General features: G+C 35.8%; 1 protein-coding gene across 1 annotated transcript in view; it reads left to right on the forward strand.

Annotated features, from left to right (window-relative positions):
- Positions 1-25,592, forward strand: part of LOC110348246 (uncharacterized) — a 143,795-nt gene that overhangs the window by 88,765 nt on the left and 29,438 nt on the right. Inside the window, exons 2-4 of the mRNA XM_087195830.1 lie at positions 16,439-16,768; positions 20,574-20,621; positions 21,221-21,259. Of these exons, the coding sequence (XP_087051956.1) occupies positions 16,477-16,768; positions 20,574-20,621; positions 21,221-21,259 (379 nt within the window). The 5' untranslated portion in view covers positions 16,439-16,476. The remainder of the gene's footprint in view (positions 1-16,438; positions 16,769-20,573; positions 20,622-21,220; positions 21,260-25,592) is intronic.

Below are 25,592 nucleotides of genomic sequence, written 5' to 3' on the forward strand. Positions count from 1 at the left end.
GAGTTCTACTTAACCTCTGTTCCAGCTGGTTCAGCATTTCTATTTTACTATTTAAATCTTGAATCCATTTCAATTTTAGTTTAGTGCATGGTGAGAGATAGAGGTCTAGTTTTAATCTTTGGCAAGTTGAAACCCAATTTTTCCAGCACCATTTATTCAAGAGGCTATCTTTCCCCCAGTGAGGGTGCTTACCTCCTTTGTCTAACATGAGGTGGCTGAGTGTGCCTGGAGTTGTTTCTGCGTTTTCTAATCTATTCCACTCATCCTTGGGTCTGTTTCTTTACCATCAACATGCTTTTTTTTTCACAGTAGCTTTGTAGTATAGTTTCAAGTTGGGGATTGTTATACTCCATACCTTATCATTGATGCCTAGAATTGCTTTTGCTATTCTAGGGTTCTTTTTCTTCCAAATGAATTTTTGGATTGTTTTCTCAAGGTCTGTGAAGTATGCTGCTCGAATTTCAGTTGGGATTGCATTGAATCTATAGAGGAGTTTTGGAAGTATGGCCATTTTCACTATATTGGTTCTTCCTACCCAGGAGCAAGGGATGTCTTTCCATTTTCTGATATCCTCTTTGATATCTTTTTTTAGAGTACTATAGTTTTCAGATTGAGGTCTTTGATTTCTTTCATTAGGTTGATTCCTAGGTATTTCAGTTTTTTGGATGCTATTGTGAAAAGAACTGTTTGCCCTGTTTCTCTCTCAGTGAGTCTGTTGTTTGTGTAGAGGAAAGCTATTGATTTTTGTATGTTGACCTTGTAACCAGCTCCTTGACTGAATTTGGTTATTAAGTCTAGAAGACTTTTGGTGGAGTTCTTGGGGTCTTCTATATAAAGTATCATGTCATCTGCAAATAATGACAATTTAAATTCTTTGTTTCCTAACTTTATTTCTTTCTTTGTTTAATTGCAGTGGCTAATGTTTCCAAGACTATATTGAACAGGAGTGGTGATAGTGGACATCCTTGTCTTGTTCCTGATCTTAGTGTGAAACATTTCAGTTTTTGACCATTTAATATGATGCTGACTGTTGATTTTTCATAGATGGCCTTTATCAGTTTGAGGTAGAGACCATGTATTCCAATTTTTGTAGGGTTTTTATCATGATTGCATGTTGGATTTTGTCAAATGCTTTTTCTGTATCTATTGAGATGATCTTATGGTTTTTGTCCTTGGCTCTATTAATATAGTGTATTACATTTATTGATTTGCATAGGTTGAACCATCCCTGCAACCCTAGGATGAATCCCACTTGATCAGGGTGTATGGTCTTCTTGATGATCTTCTGCATTCTATTTCCTAGTGTCTTGTTAAGGATTTTTGCATCTATGTTCATTAGCGAGATTGGCCTATAGTTCTCTTTTTCAGTTGGGTATTTCTCTGCTTTTGTGATCAAGGTCATGCTTGCTTCCAGGAATGAATTTGGGAATATTGCTTCCCTTTCAATTTCATTGAAGAATTTAAACAGTAATGGGAATAGTTCTTCTCTAAACTTCATGTAGAATTCAGCAGTGAAGCCAACAGGGACCCGGGCTTTTCTTAGTTGATAAGTTTTTAATTATATTTTCAATTTTGTTGATTGATTGATATTCAGTTGTTTAAAATGTTTAGGTCTTCTTCATTCAACTTTGGTAATTCATATGTATCTAGTAATCTGTCCATTTCTTCTGTGTTTTCCATCTTATTGGTGTATAGGTTCTGAAAGTAGGTATTGATGATCCTCTGGATTTCTGCTGGGTCCATTGTAATTTCACCCTTTTCATTCCTAATTGCAAGGATTTGGGCCTTTTCTTTCCTTTTTCTGATAAGGTTGGCTAAGGGTTTGTCAATTTTGTTTATTCTTTAGAAGAACCAACTCTTGGCTTCATTGATTTTTTTGTATCATTCTCTTAGTCTCTGTTGCATTGATTTCTGCTCTGATCTTTATAATTTCCTCCCTTATATGAGCTTTGGGGTTGTCCTGCTCTTCTTTTTCTAGAAGCTTGAGGTTCAGCATCAGGTTGTTTAATTGGGCTGCCTCAGTTTTCCCAATATGAGTATTCACTGCTATGAATTTTCCTCATAAGACTGCTTTCATTGTGTCCCATAGATTCCAATACCTTGTATTGGCATTGTCATTTAATATAGAAACTGTCTGATTTCTTCTTTAATTTTCTCTGTGACCCACTGGTTATTCAGAAGTGTGTTGTTCAAATTCCATGTGTTTTTGAAATTCTTGTGGTTTCTTTTGCTGTTGATCTCCAATTTCCTTGCACTAGGGCCTGAGAATATACAGGGAATAACTTGAATCCCTTTGCACTTATTTAAACATATTCTATCAGTGAGTATGTGGTCTGTTTTGGAGAACTACCCATGTGCAGCTGACAAGAATGTGTATTGTGATTTTGTGGGGTGGAACACTCTGTAAACATCTGTTAAGTTCATTTGTTCAAGAGTTTTATTGAGTTCTAGTATTTCATTTTTTATTTTCTCTTTAATTGATCTATGTATTTGTGACAGTGGGGTATTGAGGTTCCCACATAGTATTGTTTTAGTGCTTACTTGATTTTTCCTGTCTGGTAGTATTTATTTTATATAGTTGGGTGCACTAGTATTTGATATATATATATATATATATATATATATATATTTATTTATTTATTTATTTTTTGGTATCAGGGATCAAACTCGGGTCCTTGTGCTTGTGCAGCAGGCGGCGAAACCACTGAGCTGAATTCCTGGCCCTGGTGCAAATATATTTATGATTGTCATGTCTTCCTCTTGGATTGTTCCCTTTACAAGGAGTAAAAAGGATTCATAGAAGCGTGTTTCTAAATCAACACTTGAAGCCCTTCATTGTGGTCTGACCAGGAGGAGGGTGGTATAGTCTCTGTGGTGCTTTGGAGACCTCCAGCCAGGACAGTTCTCCCTCCCAGGTGTCTCCCCTCCTTTTCTTGAGTGTCCTCAGTGCCTAGGCCTCTTGTATCTGATATTGTGGGGCGAGGTGGGAGCAGGCCCTGGTAGGGTGATCATGCCAAGGAGCCACAGTCTCTACCAAGATGACAGAAGTACCGACAAAAACTGATTCCCAGAAACTGTTATACCAGCTAAACACCCTGTCGGAATAGGAGGTTAGATGTCAGCCAAAGCTCTGTAGCATGAGACTAATGGAATCTGCACATGATATGGCCTTAGAATGACTGCAAGACTGAGGGACTTTGAAGTGAAATATCTTCTTAGTCTAACTCAGCTCTTTGGCTTTGATACAGAGATATTTTCTGTAGCTGTGAATTTACTGGACAGATTCCTGTCTAAAATGAAGGTATAGCCCAAGCACCTTGGGTGTGTTGGACTGAGATGCTTTTATTTGGCATAAAATCGGTAAAAGAGGAAAGAAATATCCCATTGGTAACGGACTTGATCTGAATAAGTCACTACCAGTTCACAGTTTCAGACCTGATGTTTATGGAAAAGATTGTATTGGAGAAGGTATATTGGTCAAAGCTATCACTGCCTTTCAATTTCTACAACTCTATTATCCACTCATTCAGGAAAGCTTGCGATTTGAAAGGAAAAACAGCCTAAATTTTGAAAGACTAGAAGCTCAGTTTAAAGCATGTCACTGCAGGATCCTATTTTCTAAAGCAAAGCCTTCGGTGTTGGCCTTATCAATCATTGCACTGGTGATCCAAGCACAGAAGTTTGTAGAGTTAAGGGAAGCAGTAGAATGCCTTCAGAAACATTCCAAGATAAATGGCAGAAATCTGACCTCTGGCAAGAGCTTGTATCCAAGTTTTTAACTGAATATTCATCAAACAAGTGTTTCAAACCAAATGTTCAGAAGTTGAAGTGGATTGTTTCTAGGAGTACTGCATGGGAACTGAAGCATAGTTACTATAGAATAGCTCATCTCCCAGCAATTCCTGAAACGGTTTCTTAGTTGGTAAATTTGGTTGTTATTCTCTGTATAGAGAAAATTGTATAATTTCCTTCTACAGTTGAAGTATTGAAATATTATCTTCAAAATAAACCAACTGGACTTGGAATAGCAAAAGGGAAAAACTAGTATTACCAATCTAGTCAGCTAATATTTGAAGGCATTTGCTATATATAAGGTACAATACCCTAAGGGCTGGGCATGGTGGCACATACCTGTAATTCTAGCACTTGGTGAGGCCTACCTGGGCTCCATAGTGAGTTCAAGATCAGCCTAAATTATTCAGTGAGACCCTGTCTCAAAACACAAACACAAACAAAAACAAAAACAAAAAAATGCAAAAAAACACCCTTAGGAGTTTCCAATCTTTCCAATCTCTGATATATATATGTTAACCATTCATTCAATTAGCAGCTTAGAAAACAACATTCTCTTTAATAAACTGAATTTTTAAGGTAGTGCTGAAGTAATGGTTTTTTTAATTGCCCATTTTGCTAAATGTAGCCCTAACCTCTAGCTCATTTAAAGTTATGAGGACCAAGCTTGAATTCAAATCCTAGATCAGTTAGAATTATCTAATTCTCAATTTCTCATCTGAATATTAATTGATATAAATATTAATAGAAGAGATACATCAGGGATAAGGACTGATTTATGGTAGCCCCCATAATGATAAAAAATGTTCCCTTTCATGGCCAGAGAGCTAGAGGTTAAGGCGTGTCATTCTAAAGCAGGCAGAAAGGAAGTGGAAAGGAGATTTTGGAGCTGAGTGTAGCATGTCAAATCCCCAAGACAGATTCTTCCACCCAGCAGTATCTTCTTTGCATCTCTATTCAGAAGAGACAAACATTTTCTGTTTGTCAAAAAGAAACAGGGGCTGCACCAGGTATGTGTGTCTGTGGTGTGTGGCATAAATCAAGTAGTATCTATAGCACATTTAGCCATGAGAGACTAGACGATCATCAAATTCAGAAGGATGACAGATGGTAAAAGAACTAAATAGAAAAACCTCTTTTAGCATGAACTCAACTGGCTTCTTCTCAACACTGCCCTTCAGTTTTTCCCAAGACAAATCATTACTTTCCAAAGATCCATTACACTATGAAGAAATATATTTAATATTATTTAAGTGATGGCATATGCGAAATCAAAATTATACTAGGCTGTGAAAATAAATGGCTTACAGAAGAAATAAGGGATTTTTATCTTTTGCACATTTCACAAAATATATTTATTGTGGTTGAGGAAAGTATCTGCTCATTTTTCTTACTGGAAGGCACTTAGGGTTAAATTAGATTTCATTAAAAACCATCAATATTTTTTAGATGATGAACCAATGTGAAAAACGTCTACACTACTATTTTGATTCCAGATAGCAATGAAACCTTGAAATGAAAAATTACATGCAACTTTATACCTTTTTTATGGTCTAACAAATTCATTTGAAATGGTCAATTCTGAAAGTTTTCATTGTCAAGCTTAGAATAGTGATACAAAATACTACTCCAGTTCAAAATTGTTCCTCAGTTCACTTCTATAGATATATTTATTAAATCCTCATCCTGTTTAAAGCAGTGTTTACGTTGTTTCTAGTGGTCATCTCACATTTTGGTGAGTGGAGTGTGTTATGTTTGTGTTGCATAAACAAGTGTGAAAATTGAAATAATTAATTTGTATACACATCTAAGACGTTTCCGTTTCTTCTTACAAACTAATCTTCTGTAGCTGAATTTGTGCATCAGGGAAAAGAGAAAATAACTCATTTTTGAACACCCACCATATTCCAGTCTCTATTCTCAACTCATGGTTTCATTTGAACCTTACAGAGTCCTAAGAAATGGGTCTCATCAGCTCCATCTCACAGAGTAGGAAACCAAGGCTGAGGAGTGTGGGCTCCCAGTGTCACCTCACCAGGAAGCATTGCCATCTGCACCTGATCTTTCACATTTCAAAGAGTCTTTTTCCTCTCACTGAATCTCCTAAAATGGTAATTTAAGTTCTTTCGTGAAAATCTTCTTTAAATTCAAATAAACCTGTTAATGTTCATTCATTGTGGCAGCCACTCTGAAGTCTCCGTTGTTATAGCAGCAAACATAGGTCTCTGTTGCCTATATTGACTTGTGACAATCATCTCCAACACAAGTCTGTGTCATGAGATGTGCGCCTCTTTCCTTTATACTCCTGTTTGTTATCTTCTTAAAGCACAGAGCTGATCATGGGTCTTTCCTTCCTAAAGCCTCTGAAAAGTACTCCTTATTGATAGTATCAAAAAGGATTATTTACAAATATATATTTATCTAAAAGTAAAAATTTCGCACTCTTACTTCTTCAAAATCAGTATACTTAATGAAGTTTCTCCTGCCCTATTCCCAGCCAATGCTTCTCACCTCAATGATGCCACCATTCTCCCGCGTGTTCTTCTGGACATACACGGAGACTGGCGATTGCTGCTTTCATTTTCATCTCTTTGGAATCTATTTTATTAGGGATTAGTTAGCTATTTTATATTTACTTTATATTATTTTATAAGTATTATTTATATTTATATTATTTATATTTTAGTAAGGTTATAATTGTTTACTGCAAGTTCTAAAAGAATCTATCATTTCTGTACAGTTTAAAAATGCTTCCTCATATTTTAAATATTTACATATATTCAGTCTTTTCTTTAATATTTCTTTTCACTTCATTATTTCATTATTTTTACAACATTGGCATAGTATGTCAGTAGTTTTGTAATAAGCAGTAAGATCTACTATGCCAAGTGTCCATTCACTACTATTTTTTAAATAATCCTTTTCATATTATCATGTTTATGAATCCATATGTATTTTAAGATCAACTTACTTAGCCCACTTCTAAGCTCATCACCCAAAGTAACTAAGTAAATAAATAAAATATAGTATTACTATTAAAATAACAGTAAATTTATATATAAAGTTATAGAATATTGACTTTTTCATAAAAGTTTTTTCTTCATAAATATATTTTTTCATGTTTTATTAGAAATCATTAGTAAAACTTCATTGTATGTTCTTAATTTGTATTTTCTTATAATTTATTAAGGATTTTGTGATTCATTAATAATTCCTTTGTATTTTATTACTAATATCTTATAGCTCTGGAAATACAGATGATTCTTAGGGGTTCTGATTATTTTCCCCTTGGATTTGGAATAAGAAAAACTGTGGATGAAAGGGACTGAGCGGGCATCAGTCATGTGTACTAAACATGCAAAGGGGAATCAACATTCCATTTAAATACAACATCTTATTTCCAATAAATAAGTAATACTATTTAGATATTGACAAACCTTTTTCAAGCATAGTTTTTAATCCCATTTTCTTATGCTCTCCAATTGGGCTAGCAGCTGTGAATTGCTCTGAATGAACTCTTCCACCATGACTCCACTCATTTCTCTAAGCATAGAGGCAGAGGCTAGGTCTCCTTTTAGAACTTTGGCCAGGAAAGAGTGCGTTTGGAATGGTCACCAGGGTCACTAGGGCATCTGTGCTCATGTGAGGAAGACTTGGCTTATTCTGCCAATTTTCTTCTTCTACACTCTGAGATACGAGACATAAGATCACAGAACTACTTCTGAGAGGTGTTTTCTTTCAACATATCATAGGCCTAGAATTTTTTCCACATTCTAGCTTAAATAAAAAATCCATAATTTCACAGAAGATAGAATTCTAAATTTTATTCTATTATACCTCCCCCCCCCCCAAAAATCATCACAAACTTATTTCAACATCTGGCATTGTCTCAATAATGAATCTTTCTCCTACGTGGTAAATGTGGCTTTATTGAAAATGAAGACATTGGTTGACATTTCTTAGTTATGTTGGCACAATTTCATTTTCAGTTACTAAAGAACTTCGTCTTTTCAGAAATTTATTCCTAAATCAATGAGAATATAAACCCCTTTCCTTTGATGGGATCTCCAAGCAGTTTCAACACAATGGAACACCTGGAAATGCAAAATAAAAACAAACAATTGAAAAAAAAAGACTTCTCAGAATTTTTTTGCTAGTAACTAAGACAAGTAGTTGGTTGACCAGATGTCCCAGATCTCTCCCTTTTTTTGGTCTTACTGTTTCCTTTTTCTTTGGTCTTTTCCAATGGTCACTGCCTCTGTGGAAATGGACAGTTTAGGAGGTCAGTTTATGAGAAAACTTTAAAACTTTCAGAAGCTACAAAACCTATGTTCGAGGATGTCCAGAGGAACCCAGAAGATTGATACTAGGATAAGGTTATGAAGTTGCTGGTCAAGTTATGAAGCTTAGGAGGTGGTTGAGATTTATAAAGACATGGTGGACTATGGAAAAGCACAGGTTGGACCAAGATATTTTGCAAGAGGGACTAGGTTCATAGTAACTCCTCTTGGTAAGTAACTTTTTGCTATTTTTATCCCAATAGTGAAAAACTGACAGATATTTTGGAGAAAAAAAATGTTTACCATAAAACTTATCTTAGTCTGAAATGTTCTGGGTCTCAGAACATGAACTGGTTAAGACATCATTGTTGAGTACAGACATTCTAAAACAATTCAGAAGTCCACTATAAAGAAAAATTTTATTCTAAAAAGGAGCTGCTTTATAATCAATCAAGATTTCTATCCTTACATGCATAGGAAGACAAAATTACCTGCAAATAATATTGATATATGCTTATCAAATGCTATAATACATTTTTGTTAGTATTGGTCCTTCTTAAAATTGAAGAAATATTAAATAACTAAAATTATACTTTAGATCAAGAATTGACTTTACCCATAAAAAAATATTTAAGGGAAGAGACTTAGAAGCTTTTTGCAACTTCTGAGAAAAGATAAAACCAGATTTTCCAACATATGTGATGTAAGAGAACAGACATAACTCATGCTCCCCAGGCAGAGTAGTCTCAGTCCTTAGTTTCCTGACTACACTCAACTCTACTTAATTTTGTTTGACCTTTGTCTTTGTTTAATGTCTGCAGAGCCAGCTGCTCTTTTTATGTAAACATTGCAAAATGCAAAGGGGACATTTTGAGGGATTGTTTTTAAAGACAGTATATAAATAAGGGGCAGAATCATTAAAGTTTTGGTGCTGGCACAAAACTCAGAGTTATAGGCAATTTTCTTTCAGTTCTGCAGGACAAAGTGGCCAGGGGAGGCACGAATGCAGGCGCTGGAAGCTGCAGGGAAGATGCTGGCTCAGAGTTCTTGGAATGGCTCTTGGTTTGGGCCCTCATTATAGTGGAATCTCTGGAGAGGCCAGGGAACTTGGTCCAGGTGCTGTGGGGCAGGATTTCCCTGACTGCATGAGAGACATCAGCAAGGAGTTTAGAGCTACTGTGGATGCCTGGAGGATGGAAGACATTCCATTTGTTTATTACTTCTTCCTTGGAAAGTTTGTAAGATCTTTGGATTCCATGTTTTATTGGATTCTAAAAATTATCAAATAAAATATGGAATAATTTGGTCACAGAATTAAATGTTTGCTTTTGGTTCCGGGATACATAATATCTAACATCAAAACATTTCATTGTGTGATCCTATTCAAAAGTGTAAAAGGTGCATTTAAAAAAAAATTCAGTTTAGCAATTTGTTTATTCCTTAGCAGCTTTGCATGGACAAGAGAGACCATCTCACAAGGATTATTCTAGCCCATTGGATCCACTGAAATGGAAGTTTTGAGAGATTTTTCATAAGGTTGATAAGGCATTGAAAAATCGAATATATATCACCTTCCTTAGTGGTTCAGATTATATGAAGAAAGTAACTTATAAATTGAAAACCATGTGAGATGTAGCAAATAAGTTAAATAATGGTTATACTGGGAAAAGTGTAAGTTCTCTGGGGAATTATTTTTAGGAATACAAGGAAGGATATAGTTTTTATTCTGAAATATGACTTCTGGGGTTATCACTTTCTATGTGCCCATCTGTCTGCGAGTAAATTCTGATCCAACAATTATTACTTTATTAAAATCATTAAATTCTTGCCAATTTTAGACAAATTGTAAACTTATAATAGTAAGCAAAATTCTTACTAATACAACTATTATATAGTTATATATTCATTCAATCATTGTATCTATGTAGATTTTATTTTTGTTTTACTAAATTAGGAGTGTAGTAGACAGACAATAATGGATATGGCCTTTTTTTTCTTACTTTACACTGCTTCATGAACATTCTTCACAAATGTCCATACATTATTCATAAACTAAGCAAGTTTGAAGCTTCTCATTTTTAGTTGATTTGTACACTGAGGATAATGAGATATATCTCAAGTGAATGTTGTAAGGATTAATTGAAATTCAATATGTAAGTTACCTATCCCAATGGCTGGCAGTTGGTAGGTGATTCAATATTAATTCATTCTTCGCCATTCAATTTACCATCCATTCAGACCCATATAAACTCAGGAATACGGATAAATTTATTACCTACCACCTAACAGCTCATATACGAACAGCTCATATATGAACAAATGATTAGTATCTGCAACATGCTTTTTTATTTCTAATACTAATAGTATTTGCTTCCAAGAGTTATTAGAATCCAATATGCATGATCTCAAAATTATCTGGCCGAATACAAGGTGATCATACCTTTCTGAGCAGTTGTCTATCAAAGTAAAAAAAAAAATGACATTTTCTCCATAACAGTTATATAAACTTACTGATACACAGACATGATGATTACATTTCCATCTATAATGTTTAATTTTAATTGGTTTATACTACAAAAAAGATATCAACTGAACTACATTGTTTCCTTTTCCTTAAATCAAAACAAATTTAATACTTTTTACTTATCAATTGAAAAGTATACAAATATTTTCAAAAATTTAACAAATACAAAGTAAACATAAAAACATAGATTAAATAGAGAATCATGCAAAAGATACAGTAGTCTAGCACTGACTTAACAGAACACGGTGAAACTATATTAATTTGACACTATTCAATTTACTTCAAAATAAATAAAGATGATAGTGATCATATAATGATATAAAAGGCAGTTCTCTGACAAGAACTAATAGTTCTTATATTTTACTAATTTATGATTTTCCCTTCAGGTTCATTTTTTTTCCCTGTGTAGTTAGGTGCTTTGCTTAGTGAAATTTCATTAAAAATTTTGCTCAGCATTTTTCTATGTTGCTTCAGTTGACTGTCCATTTGGAATCCTCACATGGTGGTGTCAGAGAATGTTTTATGCCCCAAACCAATTATCCACATACTAAACAAAAGGAAAACATTTTTTCATTCATTATTATTGCATTAATGTATTGAGTAAGTATAAACAGTAGAGATTTTAGTGCCAAGTAATAATACCAAATACATGTTAAAATCCTTTGCTTTTTTTCTTTTATCAGCACTACCTCCAAAACCAGTGTTAACTGAGATCATTTTAGGTTGATTTTGTGCCCAAGCTGTATTTTGTGACAAGAGTGCTAAAAGAACTCCTTTACATATGAGAGGCCACACATAGAGTGTACCATGAGGCAACCCCTATATTGTGAAGGATAATTCAGAGACACAAAGCCTCATCTTATATTCCTACATTATCATCTGTTTAAATTCAGCATGTCTGAGATTTTTTGCACAGAGCTAAGATAGGTAGACATATCCTTCACCCCTTGTGCCTTATTGTGCCTTAAAGTACAATAAACAACTTGAGGTCAAAAGAGAAACATCCTAAAAGGCACAAACTGGGAATCATGCATTTAAATTGCCTATTTCAGTACCAACTGAGAAGACTTAAGCAAGTATAGTCAGATCACTGAAAAAAAAGAGGCCAAAAACTATAAAGAAAGATGAAAGAAAATGGTCAGGGATTATTTAGCAAGAAACAGTAAAATTTTATGCTCAAAGGTGAAATAAATATGTGGAGGAATACATTCTCATTATTAACTGATAAGACACACGTCAAACTTTTGATTATTATGTTTTTCCATTATAAAATTAGAAAAACACTTCAATGTATGATCCCTACAGGAGGAAATGGTTAAGTGTGGAGTGGAAAGTGCCTTCTACATCCTCATGGGGAAATGGAGGAAATGATCCTAAAGAAGCCGTTGCACATCACCATGGCCTTAGAGCGATGGGTCTCCTAGCATTAATGTCATGCACAGATGGGACCTCAACATAGATAGAGTCAGGCAGATAGTCATATTTAGGTGACTATGAGGACCAGGCATCTGTAGTCATTCTTCCTAGAAGGGCCAGGCCAGGAGCTGTGAGTTGTGTTTGCTTTGAGTTGACCGAAGTCAGATTCAGGCTACAAACTGAGGATAGATAAACAATTGCCACAGATGGAACTGCAAGGCCAAAATGTTGATTATCTATGAGTAAAGGCGAGGCTTTGTCCTATGAGTGTCAATGTCCGTAACAACACAATTAATAATAGCTAAATCTTGGAAGCAGCCTACATGTCCAACAACAGATGAATAAAGAAAATATGGTATTTATACACAATGGAGTACTACTCTGTTGTGAAGAATGATAAACTTGAGTCATTTGTAGGAAAATAAATGCACCTTGAGACTATAACAAGTGAAATAAACCAGGCATGCAAGCTTAATATCACGTGGTTTCTCTTATATGACAAACCCAAGGCATAAACAAAGAGCAAAATAAAAGACAGATAATGGAACATAGAGAGATCTTTCTCAAATGGGAAGGGAATCGAGATGGAGAGAGGGAGAAGAAATGAGAGGAGAAGGGGTGAAAAGGGGAATTGAGATGCGTTATGGACATGTACAAACTCCACATAAGGAACTGTAAACATTATGTGCCGCAAATATGTACTGATAAAAAAAAGTCATTTTGGACACAAAGAGCAAACAAATTGATTATAACAGTGCTGTTAATAATAATTTCCTCTTGTGTTTCTACAGTATTTTTAATCAAATTGCATTATTAGTTTTACTGTCACTTCAGTTCTAGTAGCCATGTTGAGTTGATTTATATTGACATTGTTATTTTAAAGTAAATAAAACACCTAAAACTTCAGTTATTTTGTCTGCTCAGCCATATAACTTGTTATGAGCAAAATAAAGCAGAGTCAGATACCTGGGCTCTACAGATTTTCAGGCCACATGCAGCCAAAAGAATTTAAGGGATTCAGGGACACAAAACCATGTGAAGTTTTTGCTATGGGTCGCGTCACTGTGGGTATGAACTAATGAAAATCTTCAGTAGAGGAACAAAACTTGTTGTTATAGGTATGTATCAGAGTAACCCAGCATTTACAAGGTAATAGAGAGAAGACAAGAAATGATCTTATTTGAAATATGATGAGGTTAGAAAAAAGGAGATTAGGAGGGAAATTCAATATAAAAATCTTAGGAGAGACTATAATAGAAATCCTTATATAAAGAAATGCATAGACAATGGCTTTCTGTATGTGGAATGTCTATAAAATGCTCCCATGTAATACATGTAATGATAACACTAAGGTGTTGACAGTGGGGCACAGTTCATCATTATGGATAAATCTGTGATGGACTCAGTGGAGCAAATCTCTCTTTTCTCGTGGCCAAGTTTGTTGCGGGAGAGTCTGGGTGTACCGGGGGGAAGACCTAGGCTTTGAACTCCATCAGCAACAGGTCAGTGAGCCTACATGACTATTCTTTGGCCTGAGTCTCCTAATCCACAAAATGGGTTAACAGTGTGAATTCAGCATGGTTATATGAGAACTGAATGTGAGAATGTAAATAAAGTTCTTGGTACGTTGTCCAATGTATAATAGATGTCCAATACAAGTTATTCCAATTCAAAAGTTAAAAAAGAATATTTTATCCAGTCTGGAGAGTAGTTTTCAACAAATAACATCTACAGAGAAGAAATTCTCCACAGGGTTGAATTGTACTTCTAACTGCTGAAATGCATGGTATCTTAACATCTGCTCACAAGATATGAGTCTGCAGGTATTTGTATCTCTTTAAATATTTCATCACTTGGCAAAAAATGAAAATACAATATGCTTTTCCAAACTGTTATTGTTCTATGTACTGTAAATCTTTGTCTTTTATGTGAACGGATAGTGCTTGAAACATTAATATTCATTGGTCCTGAAATTTTTAGTCAGTAAGAGTAGACTTCTCCCCATATTGGTCAGAAAAGAAATTTAAATTCACACAGAAAATAGTTAAGCTATAAAATCAATTAAATATGGTAGGGAATTTGTCATAAATGTGAAATGCATATTTAAATAGGAAATAAGTATTTGATGTAAGAATAGAAAACACTTGAATAAATCATGTGTAGATTTAAAATATAATACATTCAATAGACAGTGCCATTGATACTTTGTAAATTTATATACAGTTCACATTGCTGCATCTTAAAATGCAAACAGGTAATTTAACTCAAAATATATTGTTGGATTAGGAAAATAAATATAGATAAATGAGGTGGGCAGATTTATTTATTGTGATAATAAATAAATATATGGTGGCCATTCGATTCAATATTCAAATAAAATCATAGACCCTGTTGGTTTATGCAAGGTGAAAAATATTTTGGAAAATATCTTCAATACATAAAATTTAAAGTCATGCTAAAAAGATCATGTAACATAAGAAATACGAATTCAAACTATAGATACTAACCATATACAGTCAAGTACATTATTTAATGCTTAGCTAACTATTGCACTGAGAAAGTTATGAAAGTTAACAACTCATTTTATCCTCAAAAGCAAGAAGCTTGAATCTTTCTAAGAAAGAGACAAGAGGCTGTGCTACTGTAAAGAAATTTTTTCCAGTTCATCCTTTGATTCTCAATTTCTTTGAAATAATAAGTGTGCAGCATTCCTATGAAGAACACAATATCCTAAGATGAAAGTTAGATTTAATATGTTGAATTAGGGCTAAAACTGTATAAATATAATGCACGATTAAAATTTTAATTCTTTTTAATCACACGCTTTTGAACTACACATAAAGTAAAGGGTGGGAAAAATATACAGTGTCTTACAAATTGCACTGAAAGCAAGATGTATGAAATTAAAATAAATCTAGCATCAAATATTTTTATTACATGCTCGGAATGTTAACATTATATGCTTACTGGTTGTGTGTATTTGTGAATTGTGATACTAACTTCAAACTAGCTGAAAGAGAATATTGGCTACCTATTTGACTTTTGATTGGAAATCAAATTAGAAAATTCCAACATTTGTAAATCATTGGCTTAAAAATAAAAATGTAACCAGTTAACATTTCAGATGGATATGATGTGGCTTTGTAAACATATGAGGTTTTGTTGTATATTTTGACATTGTGTCTGGTAGTAACTCTGGAACCATAACATTTAACCTTGCACCAATTATTTATACACTTTATTCAGTAGGTATGATGAAGAGAATAATGTACCTCTGAAACAGATGAGTAGTATTTTGGGTAAATACTAATTTTGAGAGAGATACTGAGAGTTAAAATATGGATATGCAGTTGTGTATAGACCTGCTCCCAAATGGGGTCAATTCGTATTAAACAAAGTATGAAAAATATACCTCTATAAGTAGTAACACTTGAACTTCAAAAGAATTTCCAAACTAAAATATATTTTTAGTGAACATGAAGAAAGCAAAATGAAATTTGGATAAGTGCATTAACTGATAAAATTAGCACAAAAGCATTTTTGAAAATAATTGATAAAATTTTTATTAGCACTCTTGGAAATATTGCTATTTTGCTTCTAAATTCAAGATGCTGTGATACATTAGGAAGTACAGCTTTAAACAGTGCCTAACTCAAGTGCCTAGTGGAGTTCAGATATGAAAGTTTGATGTGTAGCAACAGAGATTAACTAGGAGAACTCCAGGAATGTCCAGCTAGGCATGGGATTCACATTCGAAACAAGGAGATCAATTTGATAGACCTAGGTACTTGTGGAATGAGATTCCCATTAAAAGAAATGATAGCATATTGCTATAAAAACTAAAACCTCCACTTGGTATTCATTTCCATGGAAAAAGACAAGGTGCATCCTAGAAACAGGTACATAGAAAGTGGGTGGCATGAGATGGGAGAATATGAGAATGACAGTTACTTGGCCAGAACAAGTGATGAAGGATGGGAGAGGAAACTCTTCAGAAGGGACCACAGGTCCTTATCTTCAGAGACATCATCCAAATGACTGGTCTCCTGCCCTCCCGCTGACACCCATCCTGAAAACATTCTCCACTTTGAGGAAACAAAGGAGATATGAAAATGTGAATGGGCTCCCAAATGTTGGATTCCTCAATTATGAACGATTAAAAATCATGCCCCATATGAACATGTGGAAAAAGGACAAAGGTCAGATTTTTTTCCTAGGCTCTGCCACTTAATAGCTGTCACTTTTTGCCAATTGCTTATCTTCTTGAACCTCTTTGTACATCAATAAATTAAAGAAAATAATCAGTGTGAATACTTATTCAAAGCCAGCTCGTCTTCCTATCACGGTGAGCTAGGTGCTTACAAAACATGAAGTGTTTGTGCTTCTCTAATAATTCTCTTTACTGATGTTCCATTTTCTCACACAGATAAAAAGTTTGACACAGACATTTTCCCCAAGCCCATTATGTTTCTTCCTTCAATTGCTCAAACAAATCTCCATGAGGCTGGAACATACCTTTGTCTTTTGGAGAAGTTTTTCCCTGAAGATATTAAAGTATATTGGAAAGAAAAGGATGGGAATATGATGCTGCAGTCTCAGCAGGGAGATACCAGGAAGACTAACGACACCTACATGAAGTTCAGCTGGTTAACAGTGACTGGGGATTCAATGGATAAAGAACACAGATGTATCGTCAAACATGAGAACAACAAAGGAGGAGCTGATCAAGAGATTCTCTTTCCTCCAATAAATGAAGGTATGCATATAAATATAATCACCCAGAATAATTATTTGAAAGAGAATACCTCGCCTTTTCTAACAACTGTTAATGCAAAACAAATCAGTCTTTTTAAAATTTCACTAGATTTAATGGTAACGCAAATGCTGTATTATTTCCTATAGTATAAAAATTGTAGAGGCTTTGAGAAAACAAACAACACTTTTACTTAAGCTTTCTCAGCCTCTGTTTCTACATCTAGAATATTAAAACATATGATATTTTAAGAATTAATATATAAATTCAATCAAGCAACATACATGAAAGAACTTAGCAACGTATAACACACTAAGTGTTCCACTTTTGAACACTTTACTTGATTTAGAAATAAGAATAATATTATGTCATTCAGGAATGTCCTACCAAAGATACCCACTTAAATTATTTATTTATTTATGAAGAATGAAGTCTTATTTGATAAAATGTGCTCAGTTGAAATAGCTAGATCCCAGCTCAATAAAACAGTATAATCTTGGCCACTGCAGTTTTATATCTAACTTGAGTTGTTTTGATGTTGATTTCATATATTACATTAGACAATTTCATAATTGAAGCTTGAGAGAGGCAAAATACATATGAGCTTACTTTCATTCTCCATTATGAATATATCTTACACCATCGCCCAATGTTAACTACATTACATTTTTTGTAGTATTATCTTATGTCAGGCCTGAGTGGGAATGTGGATAAGAACAGTCTAGGAGGAGATAGGGTCCCAGGGTTAGATACTCTGCAGGGAAGAGAGAATGTTCTTTTCCTAATTACTCAAGGTCATGCACGATTCAGGTCACTGTCCCAAAGGAATGCATTTGATGCAACGTTGCATAGGTCTGCACTTCTGGGAAAATGCAAAGCCTGTCAGTGGTCCAGTAACTCACTGTACATCACAGTTCTGAGTCATAAGCAACAGCCCAAAGGCCCCAGAGCAGCCATGGGAAGGAATCCTCTTGGTCGTTCCTATGTAGCTAATAAGCCCCTTTGAACCACTGGGAAACATTCACATGACAAAACTGTGAAGACCTTTCTCGCCAACCATCCAGATTTACCAGTGAGTCTCCATCCCCTGGGACCCTTTGTTCCTGCAGTGACCAGTGAGGTCTCAACAGTTGCCTGACTTTCCTTGGGACAATGAGGAGGGGCAAATGAAATGGTGTCAGTGAAAACATTTGCTTTTGAAAAATATAGCTTGTATGCATTTATTTAGAAACGCATTGTACTTTTTGTATCTTTTCTAAGACAAATTGAAGTGCAATTACAAAAATAGCCACGATTTTCTATTTTCATTGCTAAGAAAAGGAAAAGAAGACAATATGCAAAATGCAAGGTTAATGCAACCACTTTAGTTGAAGTGTCCAGTTAGGTTCTGATTTTTTAAAGTGATCAAGGAAAAGTAAAATGCATACTATGTTTTGTGGTAATGAATACCATGTAGGAGAGTGGTTCCAGTGTAATAAGATTTTATTTGGCATCAAATATAAAAACTAATATCTTTCCTGAGATTCTCATGGCAACAAAGTTAAGGAAGGCATTCTGTCAACTTCATCCTAAGCAGTTTTCTTTTTTTTTAATTTTAATTTTATTGGTACATTTTAGACATACAATATAATGACATTCATCAATGGAGATTTGTACCTTTATGTAATATATCTTGATTCGTATTTTTCCCCATATCCTGCCCTCCCTTCAGCCCCTCCACCCTTAGCTATTTACAAAGTCTTTGTTTCCATTTTTTCATTTTCTCATGTTAATTCCATTCCCCTTTGCGTTCCCCTACCCCTCCAACTTCCCCTTTGCACCTTTTCTTCCTGTTGTGTTGATACTTTTAAGTGAAATAAATAGGACACATATGTGTAAATACTGAATAGTTTCTCTAGTGTGAGAAACTGAAAGTGTAAATAAGGATCAAAATGTATAATAGGTAATCTAAGCAGTTTTCTATTGCTGCTTCTTAAAGATTTTTTAAAGAAAAGCTAAGAAATACACAGAAATACAAATGAATGAAGTGATTTTGAAGAGATGCAAAACTAATGTGGGGTCTTTGATATCTTCCTGTGGAGCAATATGATATATGAAATATCTACTGAATTACACAGAGACAAACTGTTGTTAGAATCGTAGGACTCATACTTTTACTGTCAGTTTCTCCTTTCTGTCAACAGATTATATAAATTTATATTTACACATGTAAAATATATGTACAATACACATATTGTTAAATAATATCCTTGAATAACTGACTAGTACTTGCTCTTATTTGTTTTAGTTGTCAATTTTATTAATCCCAGAGAAGCTGGACTGAAAGATAAAAATGGACATTTCAGTGTATGTTTACCTTTGCTACACATTTTTTTCCTCTTCCTGAACATTTTAACTTTTCTAGCATTTCCTATACACTAACACAATAAACTACTGAAATTGGTATTAGAGGAATGTTAATTAGAGGACACAACAATGTGCTCTCAATTATTTCAAGAAAAGGATTTCATTCATTTGTGTGTACGTTGTTTCTCCTAACTGGAGAAATTGTGATATCCAGTTTTCTGAGTTTTGGTTTTTGATCACACATAAATATAATGCTGACCTCAGGTTTTATTCAGAGAATGACAAATGTAGACTTTGTCTTTCTATTCCCACAGAGAATGGCACTGAAATGCTCAGCTTCTGTAATAAAAAATAAATTCCATTTGGTAAGAATAACGAAAATACTAGGAGATTTTCATAGTGTCCACAATGGTGGAATTGTGTTCTTTCTATAATTATTTTCTCTAGATTTCTATGCACTGGTTTTACAAAGTATTTTCCACATGTCCTCAGTGATGGCAAACATTTTAGAGATGAGTGTCCAAACTGCAACCCAAAACCCATTTATTTATTGCAAAGTGCCAACACTGTAATTAAACCTAAATACTGAGGTTTTAGTTTAGAAAAAACAACTCTACATTAACATCTTTTGTCTTAAAAGGAAAACAAATAACATGCGTGCCATTGGTTCACCACCACTGTATCTTTTAATTCTTTACACGACCCTTCAAATCTTAGCCCTGCTATTCTCTGGTATGAGTTGCCTCTACTCTTTAAACTTTATTTCTTCATTGGTGACATGGGACTGTACACAATACAAATCACTTAAGTATTATTTGGGATTTAGACAAGATGATGTGGAGGAAGTATTTAACACAGTGCCTGGTGTGTCAAAGCTCTTTGAATAGGTATTACTTTACATTAATATTGATGTCCTCATGTGCACAAACACATCATCTCCAGAAAGTCCTGTAAATGACTCAGAGATATTGGCAATATGCATGATTTTAAAAGTAGGATGTTTTCTTCTGCTTAGGTGGGAAAATTTCTCTAAATCAGACTCCTTCAAACCATCCAACTCTGTGATCAATTCTAGGATTGGACAGACTCACTGTAGGTGGCAAGGTAGCAAAGGATGCTGAGGTCTACAAAGCTGCCAATTCGCTGTTTAGTCTTCCATGTGTCACATATTTTTGAGCCGATTATATTTGTAGCTGTAGGGTCCATATTTTTGATGACTCTCTCAGGCTGGGGATGGAGATCAGTGGTAGAGAGCCCATATCTAGCATGCAAGGAGCCCTGGCTTCCATCCTCGGCACTGCAAAAAATGTTTTATTAATTAGAAAAATGAAAATGTCGTATGTCTTGTGTCAAGATTCTATCTTACTATCCACATATATTTATTTATGCACACACATACATACACACACTTTCAAATAACAGGCGTGAATAACCGACTACTACTTGGTCTCATTTCCTGTAGTTGTCATCACTATTAGTCCCAGAGAAGCCAGTCCGACAGATGAAAATGGTAAGTTTCATGTATGTCTGCCTGTATTTTATGGTAGTATACTTTTATATTTCTTCCTGGTCATCTGATTTGCATTTTGCTGGCTTTAGGTAGAAAAGCCAGCATGACAACAGGTTACAGAATATACTATGAGTGACATTTTAAATTAATTCATTTCCTAAGAGTCATGATAGATAAGGATAATTCTCAGCTCAAATTTTATTCAAAGAATTAGAAAAATAAGCAGTCTATCTTTCTCTTATCAGAAAGAATTGTGCTAAAATGGTCAATCTCTAGATTTTCTTAAAAGGCCATTTGCTAAGAATAATTAAGATACTAGAAGAGTTTCTGCTTCAGCCTTTCAATTTAGTTCCTCATTTACAACAGAGGACAACTTCTGTAGGTGTTATTGGGGAAGTGAAAAAGAGTATCCAAGTGAAGCAGGTAGCACAGTGCCTGGCCCAGAAGTGATCAATCAACATGTAATAATAGCTTTTATTAATATTAACTGAATATCTCTGTTGTGTCTTTATCAAAAATATTACACACACATGTACCTTCACACAGTGCCAAACAATAGGCAAGAATAATTGACAAGTATTTGCTTTCCTATCTTCTAGTTGTCAATACTACTGAATCAGGAACTTCCTTGAAAGATGGTAAGTTTTACTGTCTAATTACTTCAGTGTCACACTTCAGCTTCTTTTTTCTTTATCATCTTAACTTGAACTGTCTTGGCTTAAATCAGTAAAATCAGAATGGCTAGACATTACAAAATAGTATCACACCATAAATTAATGCTTCCCTTCCATATTCACATAGTAAGCTAAGTGACTTAAGTAGGACATGACTGTAATAAATGGACACAGTGACATGTCTAAACCACTTGAACAAAGGGATTTCATTCTTTCATGTGTCTATTATTTCTATTGAATGAGGAAAGCATAATAGCTAGTGAAACCTAGATATTTTTGTGCAAGGGGAACTGGCACTGAGTACTGTGTGTACGGAAGGCCTTGGGGTGTGTGCTGCTTGGGTTTCCTGGTTAATCTTCATAATGCTCCTCTCTTGTGATGTAATAGTTTGCATCCCATTTTACAGATGAGGAAAATGAGCTAAAATTAATTGAGTCCTTTTCACACACCACACAGCCAAGTCTGGAATTTCAATTTAAGACCTACAATGAAGAGCTTATACCTTTACTCATCCTCTGCTCTTCAACTACTATGATAGAGTCACAGGACAAGAAATTCCAAGGCCAAGGCCCTGGGACAGGATGGATGTGTGGCCAGGTGGGAAGTACATGGCTTCTGAGCCCCCGCAGACTTGAGTGCAGGTCTCTTCATTATCAGTTGCAGGAACATGGAGGAGGGACGTCACTTGGGAGAAATAACTAGTTCATCTGCCAACCAAGACGAATTACACCAAACTCAGAATTACACCAAACTCACTTACTGGAGACATCAGGGCCCAGATGACAAGCATCCAACATGGTGATCCATTTAGCAGGCTCAGGATCAGTGCTAGTTTCCAGCCCTTCCTTGCTCTGTGGGGAACCAGGAATGTGACCTGACATATTGGCTCCACCTTTCTGAACTTTCCTCTGTGTCACCTCTGTTTACAGTGGAGGCTCTGGACTTCAGCTACCACACTAAGCAATGAGGCAGGAGATAACCCTTACCTGGCCAAGGGCAGAGAGTTAGGAACAGATTTACTGAGACTCCTTTCTACTCAAGAGCTAGTGATTCTTGAGTTCCAACTGTGAAGATGAACTGTGTAAAATGGAAATTTCCCCAGGCAGAGAATTGGCATTGGGACTCATCGTGTAGCCACCATGACCCACTGTGATTATCTTTAATCATGACTTGACATCACATAATTCTTGCAGAATTACAAAGGATCTTGACTGTAATTGCCCAATATCATCATAACACCAACAAGCGACACTTACAAAAGACAGAGCAGTATGCCACAGCTACTGCGCATCTCATAGAATTTGGATTACCCTCTTTCTCACATTTTCTGTATTGTCCCTTTTTTCTAAAATCTCATGCTCAACTCACTGTGTCCAGCAATATATTTGCCTGGATTGTCCTTTTCCTCCACATCTCATAGCATATGCAGTATATAATCACTCAGGTGCTTCAAGTTAGCAATTCAACCTTATATTTATGCTTTTTTGTTACATTTGAAGATGCAGAACAGATAAGAATGTGTTTTTAGTGCCATATTTTGGGATCAAAATCTGGGCTGTCACTTTGTAATGCATGATATCAGAAAAATTACTTCTTACTGTGCCCTCAGTTCGATTGCAAAATGTAAGTGAAAACTCCTCTCCCTCTCTCTCTCTCCCTTCCTCCTTTCCTTCTCTTCTAGACTGTTATAGACATTACATAAGATTTACATTTGAATCTCTCAGAGTACAGTTTGGCATTTGCTCAATGGTTCATAAATATTATCTCTAACATATCTAGAGATATGTTAGGGATGAAAAATCCTCCAACCAAGTTATCACACATACTTTTCCTCTGATTGGATCCATTTATTAACTATGGACCTGACTATTCAATATTAAGAAGGTTCTAGGTAATTCAGTAGAGGTTGTTAATCAAGTTGAGTTGCAAACTGAATCTCGCCCTTGGTGGTCCTGATGGGAGTGATAGATGCTGACCTTTGGGTTTGGGTTTGAGGGCTGGAGTCACTTCAACATCCAGTGACACCTCCCCACGGTGTGTCCAGTGCTGTCTTAGCACAGCTGAAACTCATGACATGGCTTCTCTTAGATGGGCTGGGCCTGCAGCTCACCAGCACCTTTGCCTACTACACCTACCTCCCGCTGCTGCTCAAGAGCGCCCTCCATGGGGCGCTGGTCACCTACTGTCTGTGCAGAAGGTCAGCTGTCTGCTGTGATGGGAAGAACACCTGACAGATGGAAGCACATGGGGCCATGGTGTCTCCACCATTTATTTTCTGTCCCCAGCAGGGACTGCTGACAGTGTGCTGGGCTTTCTGGGCTTGAGCTCTTGAAGGCCACATGAGCATTATTCTGTTGTTATCCCATACATGTTTCCCAACCGTTGTGTAAATTCTGTAACTTCCTTCTGTCACAATGAGGCTGGCCCAGTGCTGACCCCGAGTTGCATCCCTCCATGGTCCCACAGCGCCTTCAGCCAGCCCAGGTTCTCGCAGCCTCAGTGTGCATAGCTCGCTCCTTCTGGGAAGGGTCTCTCCCTATCGGCCGGGTCACCCCTGGAAATCTCCATTCAACCCACCCTGACAGGGCCATTTTTGCTATTGAACTGTGCTTTGATGTTCATAATAGACACAATAAAAAACATAACAAAAGTCTTCTTTGGGCCCTATGTATTTCAATGTGATGAAATTTAATTGAAAGTCAAAGTGAGAAATAGCATAACTAAGCCATGATGTTGAGAGCTCATGGCCACCGAGGCTCCAACACCACATTGTAGGTCTGTCCCTGAGATGGTGGTCATGACTCCTTCCCTGGGCACTGACTCCAATAGGTGCCACACCCAGTTGAAGATGCCCATTGTCACTGTTCTTTTCAAGGTCACCGGATTTAGGTTCAAGGTCTGAGACAAAGACAATAGAGAAACTTCAAGGATGACTGGAACTGTGTGTGCTCAGCACTGCACTAGTGTTCACAGCATCATATGTCTTGATCCTCAGAATGTCTCCACCAGAGAGGCAACAACTCCAGGGAGGCAGCATGACAGAAGGGTTGAGCACATGGACTCTAGACCCAGAGAGCCTGGGTTTCAATCATGGGCCTGGAATTTACTATCAGATAGTAGTTTACTATCAGATACTTGAACTCTTTGTACCACAATTTTCTTTTGTAAAATGAAGCTAGCATGCCCTATCTGCTGGGGTTGTGTGGACCAGACAAGATGATAATGTTTGCTATAGGCAAGTCCTTCACAGCACTGGTACTGTAGAAGTAGAGGATCCCACAGTCACACATGTTTTAAGCTCCAAGGATGAGTTCCATTCTGACCTCCATGTAGAGAGGAGGTGGGATGGAATAGGGCCTGAGTTTCTACCCCATTGTGCATCCATCATCCTCTAAGAATTCTTCTAGTTAGGTACAATCATAGTCTGGTTTATAGATTGGAAAAATTAGCCTAACTTCTAAGGTTACTATTTTTAAAAGTATATATATGTATGTATGTATGTATGTGTATATATATATATATATATATATATATATATATATATATATACACTTTCAGTACTTTCAACAGGAAAAACAAAAACACAATCAAAACTTGCATTGCTTCTTTACTAAAGGCATCCTCTCATGATTCAGAGAGAAATTTCTTAAGAACTCTTCAGTACATTTGTGTTTTCTCCACATGTACACACATGGTTACTCATTTGTCAGTCATTTGTCACTAATTTCCCATTTGTCCTTCTTTGGATAAGACTCTGACCTGCCCTGGAATCCCTGTAATTGCTCTCCTTTTCATAAATAGTCCATAAATAATTCCTTTGGGAGTGTGTGTAATTGCTAACAACTGTTATTTTGGGGAGGACAATGATGAAGTTCACAATGAGCCCAGGCCTAGCAGGATGGATAATGCTGCTTCCTGGATAGCCATATTGTTCTGACACCCAGCTGCTCCCATAGACCGAATGAGCCTGGAGGTCATCAGATCACCTTATGGGGCATTCTGGAATGATCAGGTGCATTTCTCAGGCAGCAGATGAGTTATGCATTCTTCTTGGTCCAGGACTTTCCCACCATAGCACAGTTGCTCCATGCAGGGAAGCCACATGGTATGGAGGGAAGACCCAGGACCAGGAGCCACACGTTAAACCCAAATAAAGCCCTAGCTACTTGGTCTGTCTGTTATTAGCAATACCATTTACATACTTTTGTTTTTAAGTGGCATGTAAAAGTTGTACATTTTTATGAAATTGATAGGGTATTTGATGCTTGTATACATTGTGTGATGTTTAAATTAGGTT

This window comes from Heterocephalus glaber, unplaced genomic scaffold (assembly GCF_053883595.1).
Source record: "Heterocephalus glaber isolate CG9 unplaced genomic scaffold, H.glaber_assembly_v1.0 deba00001610, whole genome shotgun sequence".
Classification (NCBI taxonomy): Eukaryota; Metazoa; Chordata; class Mammalia; order Rodentia; family Bathyergidae; genus Heterocephalus; species Heterocephalus glaber.